General features: G+C 41.4%; 1 protein-coding gene across 10 annotated transcripts in view; it reads left to right on the top strand.

Annotated features, from left to right (window-relative positions):
• The first annotated feature begins 5,764 nt into the window (after positions 1 to 5,764).
• The window catches only part of LOC137753006 (zinc finger protein 665-like), an 82,468-nt gene continuing 68,534 nt past the window's right edge, over positions 5,765 to 19,698 (top strand). For all 10 annotated transcript variants that reach the window (XR_011071350.1, XR_011071344.1, XR_011071348.1 and 7 more), the window contains exons 1-3: positions 5,765 to 5,826; positions 7,707 to 7,765; positions 12,818 to 12,908. Coding sequence is in view for 1 of the 10 variants with exons in the window: in XM_068527954.1 (XP_068384055.1) it covers positions 12,837 to 12,908 (72 nt within the window). In the remaining 9 variants the exon portion in view is untranslated. The remainder of the gene's footprint in view (positions 5,827 to 7,706; positions 7,766 to 12,817; positions 12,909 to 19,698) is intronic.

Here is a 19,698-nt window from a genome sequence, read left to right as displayed (position 1 = left end):
CCACAAAGCACAGGGAGATCAGCTAGGTGCTTTGTGTTCACCTAGAGGGGTGGGATAGGCAGGGTGGGAGGGAAATGCAAGAGGGAGGGGATATGGGGATATATGTATATGTATAGCTGATTCACTTTGTTATACAGCAGAAACTAACATACCATTGTAAAGCAATTTTACTCCAATAAAGATATTTAAAAAAAAAAAAGAATGGCATGTTTCAACTTTACATGGAAGCTTTCAAAGTCTTTGTTTGTTCCATATAACCCCGTTTCCTCTCTACTGCAAGAATGTTCTTGGGTACACTGAAATTTTACCCTTAATGACAGAATTGAATTATAGAAATAAGCAAGAGGTGAATAATGATGGAGGTCATATGAGGAAGCAGTACATATTTGTTGTTATAATCCAGTGAGAATTCAGGAATATTTGTCACCACAGCAAAACTTTTAGAAAGCTGACTGGTACACTTTCAGTGACCTTTTGTTTTTTCATCCCCACCTTAACCTCCCAAAGTCAAGGTTACAGGTAATAACGTATTATCTCCAGGAATCGTTTCACCTTTGACCTCTTGATGTCAAGAATTCTTTTCCTAAATAATTACCCTCATACCTTCCAATTTCTGTTTTCTCTTCCCATTAGAATAGCCATTCATTTTTATTTTATCTAGAAATATATTACTTTTTGTAGTCCAACTACCCTCAATGGCCTATGTGTTCTCAGTTATAACATTTCAAAGTGGTGTATCATAATCAAATGTTTGTAAATAACCTCAAGACTTGCCCTTTTACCTGGTCCTGCCTTCCCCTGCCTATGTAAGCCTCAGAACTGGATGAACTCAGTTATGGACTTAAGTCCCATGCCAAGCAGGAAGTTCACATTAATAACCAAAATAACCAAAACCCTAGCAAACAAACAAACAAAAAAGAAAGAGCCCTTCGGTTTTCAGATGTTTTAATAAATTGCTATCCATTTTCAAGTTTTTAATTTCTCCTGAAGTACTGGTCAGTTGTAAATTTCATATGTTCTGTTTTCATTTTCATTCAGTTGAGAATACATGCTAATTGCCTTTGTAATTTCTTCCTTGTTCCAGCCTTGTTCATTAGTAGGTCATTATTTTCCATATATTTGTTTTTCCAGATATTTTTTGGTTATTGATTTCTGTTTTTTCCATTGTGGTTATAGAAATATTTTGTATAACTTGATTTCTTATAATTTATCAAGACTTGTTTGATGGCCAAGAATATGGTTTGTCTTGATAAAGTACTTGGAAGATCTTGAAAAATTATCTCATTATGTTGGGTGTTCTTACAAAGGAAAAACTTGATTTTCTTCCTCCTGTGGAGGGAAAGATCCATTTCTTCCTACTGTGTGTTTCTTTCCTCTGTGTCTCCTATGTCTCACACCACAACACCCTCACATAGAACACTTCTGACACTTTTGGTCACCAATGTGTGAGGAGTTTTCTGCACAACAAGCAATTCCTGGGACACCAGCTGTGTATCCTACAATTCAACTCAGTTCTGACACTGGCTGTACTGAGATTGCATGAGATCCTACAGATCTCACAGGACTGCCATCCCTCTCAACACACTTCAGATGGCAGCACAAATGTACGTTATCACCCGTGCTTCTGACCAATAGGCTGTAAGATCATAAGTTTCAACAACCCCCTCTGTCACCCTCTGTAAATCAGAAGTAAAGAATCTGCACTTGGAAGTTATGTATTCATATGCAAGAATGCCTGGTAAATTCTGGAAAAGACGTATTAGAGGAAATATGTTCAGGCTTATTATAATGCATTGAAGCTAAATGAGTGAGTCACTGACTTCAAAATCTCAGTGGTCGGGAGTGGAATGGAAAGTTCAGAAAGAGACCTCAGGGCTAGAAGATATTTTATTCCATCATTGGTCTTCACCTATGAAATCAACCTAAATCTCTGACACGTGGGTGTTCTTTAAATGACTTTCGTCACCTCCATCCCTCAGAGGTTGTCTTTTCACTCTGTTGATGGTATCATTTGGCACACCGAATTTCTGCGTTTGATGCAGGTAAGGTTCCAGCTTCCTTCTTTTGCTGGTAGATATCTAGTTTCCCAGCACCATTTGTTAGTGAGACTGTCCTTTCCTCTTTGTGTAGTCTTGGTACCCTCGTCAAAACACTTTACATAATGGAAAGGATTATTTTGCGGCATTCTGTTCTGTTCCATTGGTTTATTATATAGCACACGGAACGATATTCAATATCCTTAATAACCATAATGGAAAAGAATATGAAAAGAATATATGTATTGTATGTATAAGTGAATCACTTTGCTATACAACAGAAATTAACAGAACATTGTGAATCAAGTATACTTCAACCAAATAAATTTTTAAAAAATACAGAAAAAAAAGAATATATTCCCCTTAGTCATAATAGTCTTTTTAAATGTGTTGATTTTCAAAAATTATTTATTTATTTATTTTCAGCTGCATTGGGTCTTTGTTGCTGTGCACGGGCTTTCTCTAGTTGTGGTGAGCGGGGGCTACTCTTTGTTGTGGTGCGTGGGCTTCTCATTGCAGTGGCTTCTCGTTGTGGAGCATGGACTCTAGGTGCGTGGGCTTCAGTAGTTGCGGCACGTGGGCTCTGTAGTTGTGGCTCACGGGCTCTGGAGCACAGGCTCAGTAGTTGTGGTGCATGGGCTTTGTTGCTCTGCAGCATGTTGGATCTTCCCGGACAAGGGCTCGAACCCATGTCCCCTGCCTTGGCAGATGGATTCTCAACCACTGCGCCACCAGGGAAGCCCTAAATGTGTTGATTTTTGCTTACTATTACTTATTTTTGCATCGTTATTCATTAGAAATTTTATTCTTTGGTTTTCTTGTAGTATCTTTGTCTGACTTTGGTATTAGAGTAATTCTGGATTCGTAGAGGGAATTTAGAACGGTTCCCTTTTCTTCACTATTTTCAGGAAGATGTTAAGGAAGGTTGCTCTGTTTTCTGAGGGGCTGGGTTGGGTCTTCATTTTGCACGCAGGCTTTCTCTAGTTGTGGTGAGTTGGGGCTACTCTTTGTTGTGGTGCGAGGGCTTCTCATTGTGGTGGCTTCTCTTGTTGCGGAGCATGGACTCTAGGCGTGCGGGCTTCGGTAGTTGCAGCATGTGGGCTCAATAGTTGTGGCACATGGGCCCTAGAGCTTGTGGTCTCAGTAGTTGCGGCATGAGGGCTTCAGTAGTTGTGGTGCACAGGCTTACTCGCTCTGTGGCATGTGAGATCTTCCTGGACCAGGGATCGAACCATGTATCCATTGGCAGGCAGATTCTTAACCATTGCACCACTAGGGAAGTCCTTGGAAGGTTGGTCTTAATTGTTTATAAATGTTGGGTTGAATTTTGCAGTGAAGCTATCTGGCTTTCCTTTGCTGAATGGTTTTTGAATACTGGTTCAATCTCCTTAAAAGTTATAGGCTTGTTCAGATTTTTAATTTCTTTATAATTCTGTCTTGGTAGGTTGTGTTCTGTATGGATTTATCCATTTCTTCTAGGTTATCTGATATTTAGGCATAGAATTGTCTAAATATTTTCTTCTAAATTTTTTAAAAAATTTCTGAAGAATCAGTTGTAATCTGCTATAATGTCCCCGCTTTGATTTCTGATTCAATCATTTGAGTCTTCCCTTTGTTGTTAATCTGGATAAGGATTTGTCAGTTTTGTTATCCTTTTCAAATAACGGTGTTGTACTGTTGTCATTTTCTCTGGTTTTATTCTACATTTCATTTGTATCTAATCCTTTTTCCTACCTTCTGCTAGCTTAGGCGTATTTTGTTCTTCTAAGATCTTTTTATTTTGCTTTTTTTTTAAAAGGAATTTTTTAGTCACCATATATGTTCACAAGGTAATTCATCACAGGTGTGGCATAGAGTAAGTATTTTAAAGAATAACGGGGACTTCCCTGGCAGTCCAGTGGTTAAGACTTCACCTTCCAGTGCAGGGGCTTGCGGGTTCGATGGGGAGCTATGATCCCACGTGCCTTGGGGCCAAAAAACCAAAACATAAAACAGAAGCAGTATTGTAACAAATTGAATAAAGACTTTAAAAATGGTACACATTTAAAAAAAAACCTTTAAAAAAATGAATAATGCAGTTCTCATCAAAGAAAAGTTTTTTTCTCCTATTTTGATTTCTCTTCATTTTATCTATATGAGATGATGCATGATAATTAAACTTACTGTGAGTTATACACCAGGACAGTCTGCTCATTTTACCTGAAAATACTTTAAGTATGCTAATTTCCCTATGTAAACATCATCCTATTTCAATGGATTCCCATGTCTCTCTGGTTGAAATGTTTCACATATAGGGATGTGATAAAGCATAGTTTATAGTAGATGTTATCTAACATACTGCCTTAAAAATATTGGGGGTCGAAATGAAGTTACAGTATATTTGGTAATCTAGTTTTACTTTCTTTAGGGTTCCAATTAAAGAGAATATACCTCCCTACTAAATGCGGTTAGAAATATTGCGACTTAATTATTCTTTAAATGGAAATAAATCCCAGTGTCTTCTGAAGACTGTTATTTTTCAGGCTTTGTTACCCACCCTTGACAAAACTTTAAGAAATAGAAAATAAAAAACTAAAATATATTATAATTTGGAAATAAAAAGTGAAAAATTCTAATTACGTGCATAATGAACATATAATCAATTTGAAATTACATTGTGTTATTATGTATTTAGGTAGAATTTCATTAAAAGTTTTTGGGAAAGATACTTAAAAGTAATTCTCCCAAGTATGGAATAGAGTAAGTTTTTTAAACAGTAATGCAGTTCTTATCAAAAGAAAAAGAAGTTTTTTCTTCTATTTTGCTTTCTTTTTATGTTATCTGTATGAAATTCTGGATGCTAACTAAACTTATTGTGATAATCATTTCACAGTATATGTCAGTTACTTATGCTCTACAGCTTAAACTTATTCAGTGATGTTTGTCACTGTATAAAGTGTTGCTTATACAACTCTCATATGTCACTGTTTACAGAGTTGGTTTTAGAAAGGCAAATAAAACACATTGGATAAAAGAATAATGCAGTTTATAACAATTAAAAAAAATGTATTGCTGTTTTTAAGGCAATTTTTAGTGACCTAAATGATCACGTCTTAGTCTTCCATCTCAGACCTCCAGGTACTGTCCCTGAGTTTGTGGAACTCAAGCACTATGTTGAGTTTGCCCTTCTGCGTGAATGGGCAATAGAAAACGAAAAGCAGTTTTGTAGGGTGTCAGTATGAAATAGCCCATTTCTGCCCAGGGGGAGTTTTGTATTTGTTATTTGTATTTGTAATACAGAGAGTAGTCCCATTCTTATTTCTTAAAGCTGCTTAAATTAATTCCAATTTAGGAAGTGTTCCTGGATCCAACTAATGGCCCACGTCAACCCCTGCCTCTCCGCTCCTGGAGACCCAAGTTCCCAGACCAGTGAATTGCTTCAGCCTCACTAGCAGGACGTCAGAACAACCTGCTGTGAGAAATAGGTTTTTATTAAACCCTTTTAGTCTTAAGAGGAAATATCTTGGCTTCCGACATAACTGGCCCACACAGCCGTAAGCTTTTACGTGAAAACTGTTACAGCCAGTAACTTAAAGGAACGCAGTCAAGGTAACAGGCGCACCAACCCCGCCCTGCTCCCTGCCCCTCCCTCCCGCGCTCAGTGCGCAGACCTGGGCGCTCTCCTCGCCCCGCCCCTCGTCGCTGGCGCTCCGCCCAGGCCCCGCCCCGGAAGCCCTGCCTCTAAAGCCAGTAGCCTTTTCCTAGGGACGCGGAGAGCGGAGAGTGCGGAGCCAAGGCCGCGGAGCGGAGCGTAAGTTTCTTTCCAGTGTAAATTTGTGCAGCGACCCCTCACCCCCACCCCCCGCCGCAGCCGTCCCAGAGTAAATCCAGACGTTGCAGTTGCAGGTCGGGTATCTTTTCGTTTGGGTTTTAATTTTTTCTGAGGCTGGTCCGTTCCCTTGGCTTTTTCAGCCTTCGGTCCACTTAGACACCGTCTTTGGCGACATTTTCCTGTTTAAAACCCTTTACTACCTCCGCTCTACCCCTGTAAAGTCCTCTTCCGCGAGGTGCATGCGCGCCCCGCAGCCTCGCCCTCTCGGCCCTGGAGGGCAGCGCCGGCCGCCCCGCTCCCGGCGAGGCCGCGTCCTCTCCCCGGTCCTGGGGTTCTGCAGAGCCCGCCCTTCTCCTGAGACCCCCTCCCTCCCTCCCAGCCCCTCTGTCCTCGCCTGCTCCTCGGGCCGGTCCTTCTGCTTCTCTGGCCTCCCCTTCCTGGTCAGCCCTTCCACTCACCCCGCGTTGGGGGAGATGACCTGGGCCGGACGTGTGACACCTAGTGTTGTTCCGTGTCATATTCAGCTCTATTGAAAAATGTGCTCTTCCGGTTCGCGGGCATCTCATTCAGTCTCCAGCCCAGTAAATGGGCGGGGGGCATCAGGAGAAGCAGAAACTGAGCGACTGAGAGAGAAAGATTAAAACTGCGAAGGAGAAAAGCATGAGGGAGAACCGATGGGAACGTAGAGGGTGGCTGAGGGACTTGCAAAGAGGTAGTAAAATGAAAGAGATTAAGCCTTGAAAGTAGCAGGTGAATGAAATAGAGAAGTAAATGAAAAAGCCAAATCTCCAGGGATTGGAAAACAACAAAGGGAGAGCTGCCCTGGAGGAGGGGGAGGCGAACGGTGGTGAGGTAGGTCAGACGTGGAGAGGATAAAACGTGGAACCATGGACTTCAGTGCGTCATGGTGCTGGCAGAGAAAGAAGCCAAAGGATGACAAGAGCAGAGGAAGAAAGAACAGCCACCTGGGGTGCCAGCGAGTGGGGAGGAAGGGAGAGTAACAGGGAGAGAAGGAGTGTAACCCGGAGGGCAGAGATGAGGCAAACAAGAGGCAGAAATACCTACAGATTTTTGACGAAATCAGAAAGGTTGGAGAGAAAGAGCATCTCGAAGGGGAATAAGTTGCAGAGTGGGGCAGGACAGGTGTGAGGGGAGAAACAGCAGGAGTGCAGAGGGGAATAAGTAAGAGACAGAGACCAAGATGAAATAGGGAGACAGGTGAAAAGAATGAAATGGAAACACCTAGTAAAAGTAGAGAGGGTAAACTGGATCCAGGTGGATGGTGAGTTGTTTGGATGTGGATGATTAAGTTGTGATGATATTGATTCGTGTCTTTAGAATCTAATACATTTAAAATTATACAGGTGAGGATGAGAATTGCAAAACTCCTGTCAATAAGGCTTGTGCCTTTTGTTATTATTTGTATCAGAAGATAACTTCCATTTGCAAACCCTGCTGAGCCAGCAGGCAGTGACTTGATTCACTCAGTTGTCACTCCCATACCTTTTCCTGACATGGGGTAGAAGTCAGGGGAGAGGAGAAGTGGGCAAGAAATGACTGACTGTCACTATGTGGTGGCTTTTTAAGGCAACATTGTTTTTTTTAATGGATTTACATTTTTCTTTTTTCTTTCTTTACATATGGTTCTTTTTGTAGCTTGGAATAAATCTTAGTTCATTCAATTTCTTCTTTCCTATAAATCATTTTTAACTTCTGAAATAAGCTTTTTTAGTCTCCAGTATTCTAGTCATGTCATTCTTTTCCAAATGTGATATACCCTCAGTTTTTGTTTTAAAACTTTGATACCAGATTTTTAGATTAAAACTAATACACACATTTCTTTTTCAAATTTGTTTCAGATTCATTCCTCGCCTGAGTGCTTTCTTCTCTTCGTCTAATATATTTGAAATTTTCTTTGGTAAGTAGAAATAACTTTAGACTATTTTGAGGAGTACTTGGCAAAGATGTCAATGATCTTTTACAGTAACAGTCAAAACCTAGTGTAACCAGTTAGTCTAATGTTCCTTTTTTTCCGTTTTCTGTGATCGGTAAAATAGTGAAAATAGTGAGCTATGAGGTGATATGAAGATGTTTCCCTCACGTCCCTTTTGACTCTTCTGTGCAAATGAGGAAGGATGGGTGGGATTGACTTGGAACCTTCCTTCAACAACGTCCCTCTACTCACGATGAAAAGGATTGCTCAGATCTTATTTCTAAGCTGATCCCTTACAATGTTTTCTGCACCAGTGGATATATATTTGCAATTCTGTGTTTTTAAAATATTTTACTGCAATCTTCTGATAAAGAAGAATTACCTGCTTGGTATCAGTGTGATCGAACCTTGAAAGAGAAGTTTCCTTTGTTCAGGCACATGAAAGATGGTCCTGGTGTTAAATGGGATGGTTGATAAAGACAAACTGTGCCCACTTGCCCACCAGGTGACCTTTTCAGAATTCAGTTACACCCGGTTCTGTTCACTCAGCTCAGACCTTGTCATAAATATCTCCCGTCTGGGCCTCAGGGAGCCCACTTGTAACATGGAGATGAGAGACTAGACCAGAAACTCTCAGCCTGGGTAACTCTGAGCCCTGAAATGATTGGCCAGATTGGGCATGTGTCTGTGTGCGGCAGTTCTTCTTGGAGGGAGTGTCCACTTGTAATTAGAATTTTAAATGGATCCCAGACCTCCCAAAATGAAAAACTAAAAGAAAAAACAGTAGGATGGAGGCAGGAAGCTAGGCTCAGAGTCAGCAAGAATATCATCAGGTGTCTTCCACGACTAAGGATAGATCTCAAGGGAGATTTTGTCACTTCCTGACACTCAGACCTCCACTGGCTTCCATTTGTCCTCAAGACAAAATCCCGACTCCTCACTGTGGCTACTCAGCCCTGTGTCATCCTCAGGACCCTGCCAGTGTCCCCAGTCTCATCCTGGGAGCTTTTCTCATGGTTCACTCTGCTCTGGTCACCTTCACCTTTTCTCTGTTTCCAAACACCATCTGTCTCAGATGTTAGTTTCCGCTCTTACCTTATGTTATTAAATCACCATGGCTCAGGCCCTTTGTCCCCCTTCAGGTCTAGGCTCAGAGAGGGCTCCCCATCCTGCCTTGACAATCTCTGTCATTTTAACCAGGTTTTATTGCCTTTAAAGTCAATCACCCTCATCTGAAAGCCTTTCTCCATTGATTATTCTGAGTCTTTCCTGGTTACCCTTTATTTAAGGGCTCACAGTGTTCCTCTCCTTCCCGGGATGGCTGCAGTACCTGATATTGGAGATGTCTTTAGACGTTAGGACTGTGGGTTGGGCTGGATAATCCTCAAGGGAGACCAAGAGAACAGGGCAGGTGATGAGGATGGTTCCTGCATTCCAGCTGTAATTGATCTTTACCCCATGTGGCTACTAAATTACTCAAAAGAAGAGCCCCAAAATATAGGAAGTCCTAAGAAGCCCATGGATGTCCTCATGCAGTGTCCTGAGGTGTCCCCGTGTTTAGTGTGCTGTGTCACTGCCCTGCTGTAGCCCCCAGTGTTCCAGGCTGTGCCCATCCAGGCGCCACCTTGCACAGGAGCTTTGCCTTCCAGCAGCTCATCTGCTCAGAGTCAGCGGTAGCGGTGTCATTGCGCTAAGGGGGGGCAGAAGGAGAACCTAACGGGGCATGAAGGAGGCAGCCCTCAAAGAGCTAGAACATCTTCCAAGTAGGTGTGAGTGGGGACAACAGGAAACTGAGACCCAGGGACCCTCTCTTTGAGACGTCCTCCCTGACCTCAGATGCCTTTGTACCCGGACTCCATAATGTCCCCAGGTGGTGGCAGACTTTCCCAGGAGGGCCAGTTTCTTTTTTTTTTTTTCTTTTTTCTGTTTTTTAAAAAATAAATTTATTTATTTTATTTATTTATTTTTGGCTGCACTGGGTCTTTGTTGCTGCGCACGGGCTTTCTCTAATTGCGGCAAGCGGGGGCTACCCTTCATTGTGGTGCGCGGGCTTCTCATTGCGGTGGCCTCTCCTGTTGCGGAGCACGGGCTCTAGGCGCGCGGGCTTTGGTAGTTGTGGTGCGCAGGCTCAGTAGTTGTGGCGCATGGGCTCAGTTGCTCCACGGCATGTGGGATCTTCCTGGACCAGGGCTCAAACCTGTGTCCCTTGCATTGGCAGGTGGACTCCCAGCCACTGCGCCACCAGGGAAGCCCAGAGGGCCAGCTTCTTGATTTTCACACTGAATGCCCAGTCTCCTTTGGGTGGCAGCTTGTGTGTATTCCTGTTTTGATCCCTTTGCCGAGAAGTCCCTGTGCCTTTCAGTCGCGTTTAGTCAATCATGCATGGAGAAGAGGTAGAAAAATGGGGAAGGCGGAGGGGAGCCTGTAGGGGGCTGCAGGAGGGACCTGGCAGCCAGTGTGGGCATCAAGATGAGCCCAGTGAATGGTGTGGGCACCTGTCCCAACTGTAGTTACGGGATCGAGGGCTGTGTGGATCTGTTGGAAAGGAATGTCTCAGTTCAGGCTGGAGAACCTGAAAGTGGGTTTGTTGGAGAACCTGCATGGAATGGTTTGAGGTGCCCTAGTGTCTTAGCTCAGGTTCCCTGGGACATCAGTGCTGAGGCTGACGTTGCCTGCATGGGTTTGATGTGATAACTCATGATCGTACGTGAGCAGCAGTGAAGAAAGTGGAATTCGGCTGAGAGAAATGTTATCCTCCACTGTTAGAACCCTGGCCTGAGCAGAGCCCACAGGGAGCTCTGGGTGGAGGAGGATGGGTGCCTTGGTCTTCAGGGGCTGGATCTAGAGGGTGCCCCCCAGCATCCACTCCACACACTGACTTTTGTTGGCTCTTTTAGGAGGGCAAGCATCATCGTGCCACCAATAGAGTAATATAGGGAAAATCTCAGGGATCATTTTTTGCGTTAACTTTGGTATCTTTGAGTATTTGGTGTTGCAAGTGAAGAAAGTTTCATATGCACTTGGAAAGATGCAAAGAGAATCTGGAGTGTTGCCTTGGAAGATGTTGGGGTCTCACTGGGGCATGTGCATCATTGGAAATATCTCTCTTTTTAGTAGTTTTTGGAGATTTCAGTGTTTTGCCTGGGTCACTGTAAATGAAAATACGGTGCCTTGTGTCTGGTGGGTCCTTGGGTGTCCTCTTATGTATTATTCCTCATGCATGAGTTATTAGGGCTTGAAATGTTTTCTGTCATTGTGTAACAGGATGAGGGGATCATTATGGGTTCTCTGGACACTGTGTTGGACCCCATGAGAGTTTGTAAGTTTGTTTGAGTCCAGACTGGAAATTATGAGTACTAAGCTTAAGACTGCAGAATGTTTTTAGTAGGGAGGTCCTGCTAGGTATGGGTCTATGGGCCCAACTTGAGAAGAGTCATAAAGTCTCGTGTTGTTGGGAAAGATGATCGCAAGAGTCAGAGGGCAGCAACACTGCAGTGATCTGCAGTCCGGGGGCTCATCCTTGGGAAGATGCAGCTGCAACTTTCTCGCTGCCAGGCCAGTGCCAGGCCAGTGCCAGGCCAGTGCCAGGCCAGTACTCTATTACCCACTCCTGTCCCTCCCAAAATATGCACACACACAGGGGCACGATACAGAGAACAGGGAACCTTTGTGTGCTGTTGGTGGGTGTGTAAATGGTACCGCTATGCTGGAAAACAATATGGAGGTTCCTTAATAAATTAAACATAGAACAGGCACACAATCTATCAAACCCTCTTCTGGCAGGTATCCGAAGGAAAGGAAATCAGTGCTTTCAGGGACACATCTGCAGTCTCATGAGCCAAGGAACAGAAACAACCAAAATGTCTGTTGACAAAAGAATGGGTAACAAAATCGTGGTATCTAAACATATACTGTATATTGTATAGTATGTATATAATATGTATAATGAAATGTTATTCACTGTATATAAATATGAAAAATCAAGGATCCTGCATTTATGACAAAATGAATGAACCTAGAGAACATTATGCTAAGTGAAATAAGCCTGACAAAGGACAGGTATTGTACATGGAAACTAGAATTATCAAAGTCATAGAGCCATAGAGTAGAAAGGCTGTTACCAGGAGCTGGGTGATAGGGAAAATGGGGCGATGTCTGTCAAAGCATACGGATTTTCAGTTGTAAAATGAATAAGTTCTGGGGATCTGATGTACTGCATGCTGCCTGTACTGTTTCTATATACTTGAAATTTGCTCACAGAGAAACAATTAAGTGTCCTCACAACACACACACACACACAAAATGGTAATTGTTAGTTGATGGAAGTGTGACTTAACTTGATAGTGATAATTATTCACAGTATACACATCTATCAGAGGATCACTTTGTATACCTTACATTTACACCATTTTCGTTAGTCAGTTATACCTCAGTAAAGCTGGGAAAGAATAAGAAAGTGGGGGCTGTGCTGGGCTTGCCTCCTCTGAGCACTGCTCAACCCAGGCTTCCCATTAGATCGATGAGGCTTTATGCATATACACGTTTTGTACCCTCTGACCAGGGATTCCCCTTCATGCAGTCAGTGTGGGACCAAAGCTCGATAATATTTATGCTGCCCCAAGTGGTTCCAATCCGGGTCCATCACTGAGCATCGTGACTCTGGGTGCCCCCGTTCCTGAGGGCTGGGATCTGGGCTGAGGCTGAGGGGCTCTGCTCTGCGTGGGGATGGATCAAGGCTGGTCTGTGACCTGCAGGGGGTCGTCGGGTCCAGCTGAGATGCCCGCTGCTGCTGTGTACGTGGGGGCCTCACCAGGAGGGGAGCCTGATCTGAAGGAAAGGGTGGGAAAACTCCCTTGTTGGTCTCTGTGTGGGAGTTTACTGTCCTGAGCCCCTCCTGGGACAGTGGGCAGCAGGGGACTGTCTGTTCCACGTGCTGAGGTCTTCCCTGTGTGTGTGGTGGTGACTCAGGAAGGGGCTGTGACTTAGGAAGGGGGTGTGTTGATTCTTAGCATTAAACAGCATGTTTTCAACTTTCAGGGTCAACCTCTAAAGACTCATGTTGTCTGAGGAAGAAGCCCGGAAGAGGAGGGAGAGGAAAGAAAAGGAGTCAGAAATGGCTCTTTCTCAGGTAAAGTCATATTTTTGATTGATTCTCAGTCTGTTTTTTCTGAAATGCCTTTTTTGGACTCGCTAATCTTCTCTGAAGTATCCTGCCTGACACCTGTACATTCACACTCACCCAGGGCCCTCCCTCAGGGTCTGTCATCTCCACTTAGATTTCACACCCATGGATTGGAGACGTGGTGTCAGTGCTCTTGGGCAGCAGGGATTGTTGAGGGGCCCCATCCGGATGCACTGTCCACTCTCTGTCAACCAGGTTACAGAAGCTGCACTTGGAGGTCAGGTATTAATATGCACAGTACCTGATAAAATCTGAAAATCAGACCAATTGGGGCAGTTTGTTCTGACTTTTTCTAAGGCGATTCAAGCTAAAAATGTGAGTCACTCTCCTTAAATCTTAATGATTGGTCATAGAATGGAAAGTTCAAAAATAGACATCAGTGGTAGAGGGTTTTTTAGTTTATCATCAAATTTAAACTATGAAATCAACCTAAATCTCTGGCAGTTGGAAATTCTTTAAATTACTTTCATCACCTCCATTCCTCAGAGGTTGTCTTTTCACTCTGTGGATTGTATCCTTTGACAGACAGAAGTTTTTACTTCCGATACGGGCAACATTCCAGCTTCATTCTTTTCCTAGTAGGTATCTATTTTCTCAGCACCATTGTTATTGATACTCTCCTTTCCCCTCTCTGTATCTTGGCACCCTTGTGAATACATTTTACATATATGCAAAGGATTATTTCTGAGTATTGTGTTCTGTTCATTTGGTTTATGTATCTGTGTTTATACCGGTACCACACCACATTGATTACTTCTCAATATGTTTTGAAATAAAAAGGGAGGCCTCCACCTTCCTTCTTGTTCAAGAGACTTTTGGCTATTTGTGGTCTCTAGAACTGCCCTATGACTTTTAGCATTTTTTTTTTCCTCTATTTCTGCAAAGATTGCTATGGAAATTTTGATAATGGGTCCATTGAATCTGTAGAACACTTTGTGTAGCTTGGATATTTTAAGAGTATTAAGTCTTCCAGCCCATGAGTACAGGTTGTCTTTCTATTTATTTGTATCTTTTTGTATTTCTTTTAGCAATGGTTAGTAGTTTTCAGTGTACAAGTCTTTCACCGTGTTGGCTAATTTACTCCTAAATATTTCATCCCTTTTTAATGCTATAGTAAATAAGATTGTTTTCTAGTTTTCTTTTGACATTTTTTTTTTTTAAGAAAGTTTTGCTAAGTTTTTTTTTTTTTTTTTTTTAGAAATTCACATTCTTTTATTTATTTATTTATGACTGTGTTGAGTCTTCGTTTCTGTGCGAGGGCTTTCTCTAGTTGCGGCGAGCGGGGGCCACTCTTCATCGCAGTGCGCGGGCCTCTCACCATCGAGGCCTCTCTTGTTGCGGAGCACAGGCTCCAGACGCGCAGGCTCAGCAATTGTGGCTCACGGGCCCAGCTGCTCCGTGGCATGTGGGATCTTCCCAGACCAGGGCTCGAACCTGTGTCCCCTGCATTGGCAGGCAGACTCTCAACCACTGCGCCACCAGGGAAGCCCTGACATTGTTCATTGTGTATAGAACTGCAACCGATTTTTGCATTTGGAGTTTGTATGCGACAACTTTTCTAAGACTCTTGATATAGCAGGTTTCTTGTGGAATCTTTATGATTTTTACATATAAAACCTTGTCATCTAGGAAAGAAGGTAAGTATAATTTTTCAATTTGGATAACTTAGATTTCTTTTTCTTATCTAATTGCTCTGGCGAGGAGTTCCAGTACTCTGTTGAGCAGTAGTGCAGAGAGTGCATCCTTGCCTTCTTCCTTTTCTCAGAGGACAAGCTTTCAGTCTGTCCCCACTGAGAATGTTGTTAGCTGTGCTTTTTTCATAAATGGCGTTTATTATGTTGAGAGAATTTACTCTTTCTGGTTTGTTGAGTTTTTATCTTGAAAGGTTGTTGAATTTTGTCAGATGCTTTTCTCTGCATCAATTGAGATGGTCCTGTGTGTTTTTTCCCTTTAATCTGTTAATGTGGTGTACCACATTAATTGATTTTTGTATGTTGACTCCTCTTTGCCTTATATGAATAAAATCCACTTGATCAAGATGTCAGATCTTTTTAATGTGGTGTTAAGTTATTTTGCTAGTATGTTGTTAAGGATTTTGCATCAATATTCATCAGGGGTATTGGTTTCTAGTTTTCCTTTCTTGTTGTGTTTTTGTCTGGGATTGGTATCAGAATCATGCTGTTCCGTAGAATGAATTTGCAAGAGTTCCCTCTTCAACTCTGTAACATTTTTAGCAGGATTAGTGGTAATTATTTTGTAAATATTTGATAGAATTTGGTCCTGGGTTTTTCTTGGTTTTTTTTGTTTTTGTTCTTTTAAATTATTATTTATTTATTTATTTTTGGCTGTGTTGGGTTTCCATTGCTGGGGGTGGGCTTTGTCTAGTTGTGGCGAGTGGGGGCTACTCTTTGTTGCGGTGCACGGGCTTCTCATTGTGGTGGCTTCTCTTGTTGTGGAGCATGGGCTCTAGGCCCACAGGCTTCAGTAGTTGTGGCACACGAGCTCAGTAGTTGTGGCTTGCGGGCTCTAGAGTGCAGGCTCAGTAGCTGTGGCTCGTGTGCTCTAGATCGCAGGCTCAGTAGTTGTGGCACATGGGCTTAGTTGCTCCACAGCATGTGGGATCTTCCCGGACCAGGGTTCGAACCCGTGTCCCCTGCATTGGCAGGTGGATTCTTACCCACTTCGCCCCCAGGGAAGCCCCCCTGGGTTTTTCTTTGTTTGAGGTTTTTGATTACTTTTTAAATTTCTCTAGTTATAATTCGGTTCAAATTTTTTATTTCTTTTTTCTTTTTCTTTTGAATTTTTGAATTTTATTTTTTTATACAGAAGGTTCTTATTAGTTATCCATTTTATACATATTAGTGTATATATGTCAATCCCAATCTCCCATTTCATCACACCACCACCACCTCCCCCACCACTTTCCTCCCTTGGTGTCCATACGTTTGTTCTCTATATCTGTGTCTCAATTTCTGTCCTGCAAACCATTTTTCTGTACCATTTTTCTAGGTTCCACATATATGCGTTAATATACAATATTTTTCTCTTTCTGACTTACTTCACTCTGTATGACAGTCTCTAGATCCATCCACGTCTCAACCAATGACCCAATTTCGTTCCTTTTTATGGCTGAGTAATATTCCATTGTATATATGTACCACATCTTCTTTATCCATTCGTCTGTCGATGCACATTTAGGTTGCTTCCATTACCTGGCTATTGTAAATAGTGCTGCAATGAACATTCGGATGCATGTGTCTTTTTGAATTACGGTTTTCTCTGGGTATATGCCCAGTAGTGGGATTGTTGGGTCATATGGTAATTCTATTTTTAGTTTTTCAAGGAACCTCCATACTGTTCTCCATAGTGGCTGTATCAATTTACATTCCCACCAACAGTGCAAGAGGATTCCCTTTTCTCCACACCCTCTCCAGCATTTGTTGTTTGTAGATTTTCTGATGTTGCCCATTCTAACTGGTGTGAGGTGATACCTCATTGTAGTTTTGATTTGCATTTCTCTACTAATTAGTGATGTTGAGCGGCTTTTCATGTGCTTCGTGGCCATCTGTATGTCTTCTTAGGAGAAATGTCTATTTAGGTCTTCTGCCCATTTTTGGATTGGGTTGTTTGTTTTTTGAATATTGAGCTACATGAGCTGTTTATATATCTTGGAGATTAATCCTTTGTCCATTGATTCGTTTGCAAATATTTTCTCCCATTCTGAGGGTTGTCTTTTTGTCTTGTTTATGGTTTCCTTTGCTGTGCAAAAGCTTTGAAGTTTCATTAGGTCCCATTTGTTTATTTTTGTTTTTATTTCCGTTATTCTAGGAGGTGGATCAAAACAGATCTTGCTGTGATTTCTGTCAAAGAGTGTTCTTCCTATGTTTTCCTCTAAGAGTTTTATAGTGTCCAGTCTTATATTTAGGTCTCGAATCCATTTTGAGTTTATTTTTGTGTATGGTGTTAGGGAGTGTTCTAATTTCATTCTTTTATATGTACCTGTCCAGTTTTCCCAGCACCACTTATTGAAGAGACTGTCTTTTCTCCATTGTATATCCTTGCCTCCTTTGTCATAGATTAGTTGACCATAGGTGCGTGGGTTTAGCTCTGGGCTTTCTATCTTGTTCCATTGATCTATGTTTCTGTTTTTGTGCCAGTACCATATTGTCTTGATTACTGTAGCTTTGTAGTATAGCCTGAAGTCAGGGAGTCTGATTCCTCCAGCTTCATTTTTTTCCCTCAAGACTGCTTTGGCTATTCGGGGTCTTTTGTGTCTCCATACAAATTTTAAGATTTTTTGGTTCTAGTTCCATAAAAAATGCCATTGGTAATTTGATAGGGATTGCATTGAATCTGTAGGTTGCTTTGGGTAGTATAGTCATTTTCACAATATTGATTCTTCCAATCGAAGAACATGGTATATCTCTCCATCTGTTGGTATCATCTTTAATTTCTTTCATCAGTGTCTTATAGTTTTGTGCATACAGGTCTTTTGTCTCCCTAGGTAGGTTTATTCCTAGGTATTTTATTCTTTTTGTTGCAGTGGTAAATGGGAGTGTTTCCTTAATTTCTCTTTCAGATTTTTCATCATTAGTGTATAGGAATGCAAGAGATTTCTGTGCATTAATTTTGTATCCTGCAACTTTACCAAATTCATTGATTAGCTCTAGTAGTTTCCTGGTGGCACTTTTAGGATTCTCTATGTATAGTATCATGTCATCTGCAAACAATGACAGTTTTACTTCTTCTTTTCCAATTTGTATTCCTTTTATTTATTTTTCTTCTCTAATTGCCGAGGCTAGGAGTTCCAAAACTATGTTGAATAGTAGCGGTGAGAGTGGACATCCTTGTCTTTTTCCTGATCTTAGAGGAAATGCTTTCAGTTTTTCACCATTGAGAATGATGTTTGCTGTGGGTTTGTTGTATATGGCCTTTATTATGTTGAGGTAGGTTCCCTCTGTGCCCATTTTCTGAAGAGTTTTTATCATAAATCGGTGTGGAATTTTGTTAAAAGCTTTTTCTGCATCTATTGAGATGATCATATGGTTTTTATTCTTCAATTTGTTAATATGGTGTATCACATTGATTGATTTGCATACATTGAAGAATCCTTCCATCCCTGGGATAAATCCCACTTGATCATGGTGTTATGATCCTTTTAATGTGTTGCTGGATTCTGTTGGCTAGTATTTTGTTGAGGATTTTTGCATGTATATTCATCAGTGATATTGGTCTGTAATTTTCTTTTTTTGTAGTATCTTTGTTTGGTTTTGGTATCAGGGTGATGCTGGCCTCATAGAATGAGTTTGGGAGTGTTCCTTCCTCTGCAATTTTTTGGAAGAGTTTGAGAAGGATGGGTGTTAGCTCTTCTCTAAATGATTGATAGAATTCACCTGTGAAGCCATCTGGTCCTGGACTTTTGTTTGTTGGAATATTTTTAATCACAGTTTCAGTTTCATTACTTGTGATTGATCTGTTCATATTTTCTATTTCTTCCTGGTTCAGTCTTGGAAGGTTATACCTTTCTAAGAATTTGTCCATTTCTTCCAGGTTGTCCATTTTATTGGCATAGAGTTGCTTGTAGTAGTCTCTTAGGATGCTTTGTATTTCTGCGGTGTTTGTTGTAACTTCTCCTTTTTCATTTCTAATTTTATTGATTTTGAGTCCTCTCCCTCTTTTTCTTGATGAGTCTGGCTAATGGTTTATCAATTTTGTTTATCAAAGAACCAGCTTTTAGTTTTATTGATCTTTGCTACTGTTTTCTTTGTTTGTATCTCATTTATTTCTGCTCTGATCTTTATGATTTCTTTCCTTCTAGTAACTTTGGGTTTTGTTTGTTCTTCTTTCTCTAGTTCCTATAGGTGTAAAGTTAGATTGTTTATTTGAGATGTTTGTTGTTTCCTGATGTAGGATTGTATTGCTATAAACCTCCCTCTTAGAACTGCTTTTGCTGCATCCCATAGGTTTTGGATCGTCATGTTTTCATTGTCATTTGTCTCTAGGTATTTTTTGATTTCCTCTTTGATTTCTTCAGTGATCTCTTGGTTATTTAGTAACGTATTGTTTAGCCTCCATGTGTTTGTGTTGTTTACGTTTTTTTCCCTGTAATTGATTTCTAATCTCATAATGTTATGGTCAGAAAAGATGCTTGATATGATTTCAGTTTTCTTAAATTTATTGAGGCTTGATTTGTGACCCAAGATGTGATCTATCCTGGAGAATGTTCCATGCACACTTGAGAAGAAAGTGTAATTTGCTGTTTTGGGATGGAATGTCCTATAAATATCAATTAAATCTCTCTGGTCTATTGTGTCATTTAAAGCTTGTGTTTCCTTATTAATTTTCTGTTTGGATGATCTGTCCATTGGTGTAAGTGAGGTGTTAAAAGTCCCCCACTATTACTGTGTTACTGTCGATTTCCTCTTTTATAGCTGTTAGCAGTTGCCTTATGTATTGAGGTGCTCCTATGTTGGGTGCATATAGAGTTATAATTGTTATATCTTCTTCTTGGATTGATCCCTTGATCATTATGTAGTGTCCTTCCTTGTCTCTTGTAACATTCTTTATTTTAAAGTCTATTTTGTCTGATATGAGTATTGCTACTCCAGCTTTCTTTTGATTTCCATTTGCATGGAATACCTTTTTCCATCCCCTCACTTTCAGTCTGTATGTGTCCCTAGGTCTGAAGTGGGTCTCTTGTAGACAGCATATATGTGGGTCTTGTTTTTGTATCCAT

This window comes from Eschrichtius robustus, chromosome 19 (assembly GCF_028021215.1).
Source record: "Eschrichtius robustus isolate mEscRob2 chromosome 19, mEscRob2.pri, whole genome shotgun sequence".
Classification (NCBI taxonomy): domain Eukaryota; kingdom Metazoa; phylum Chordata; class Mammalia; order Artiodactyla; family Eschrichtiidae; genus Eschrichtius; species Eschrichtius robustus.
Note: the sequence above shows the minus strand (reverse complement) of the source record. Positions and strands in the feature narration are given on the sequence as shown.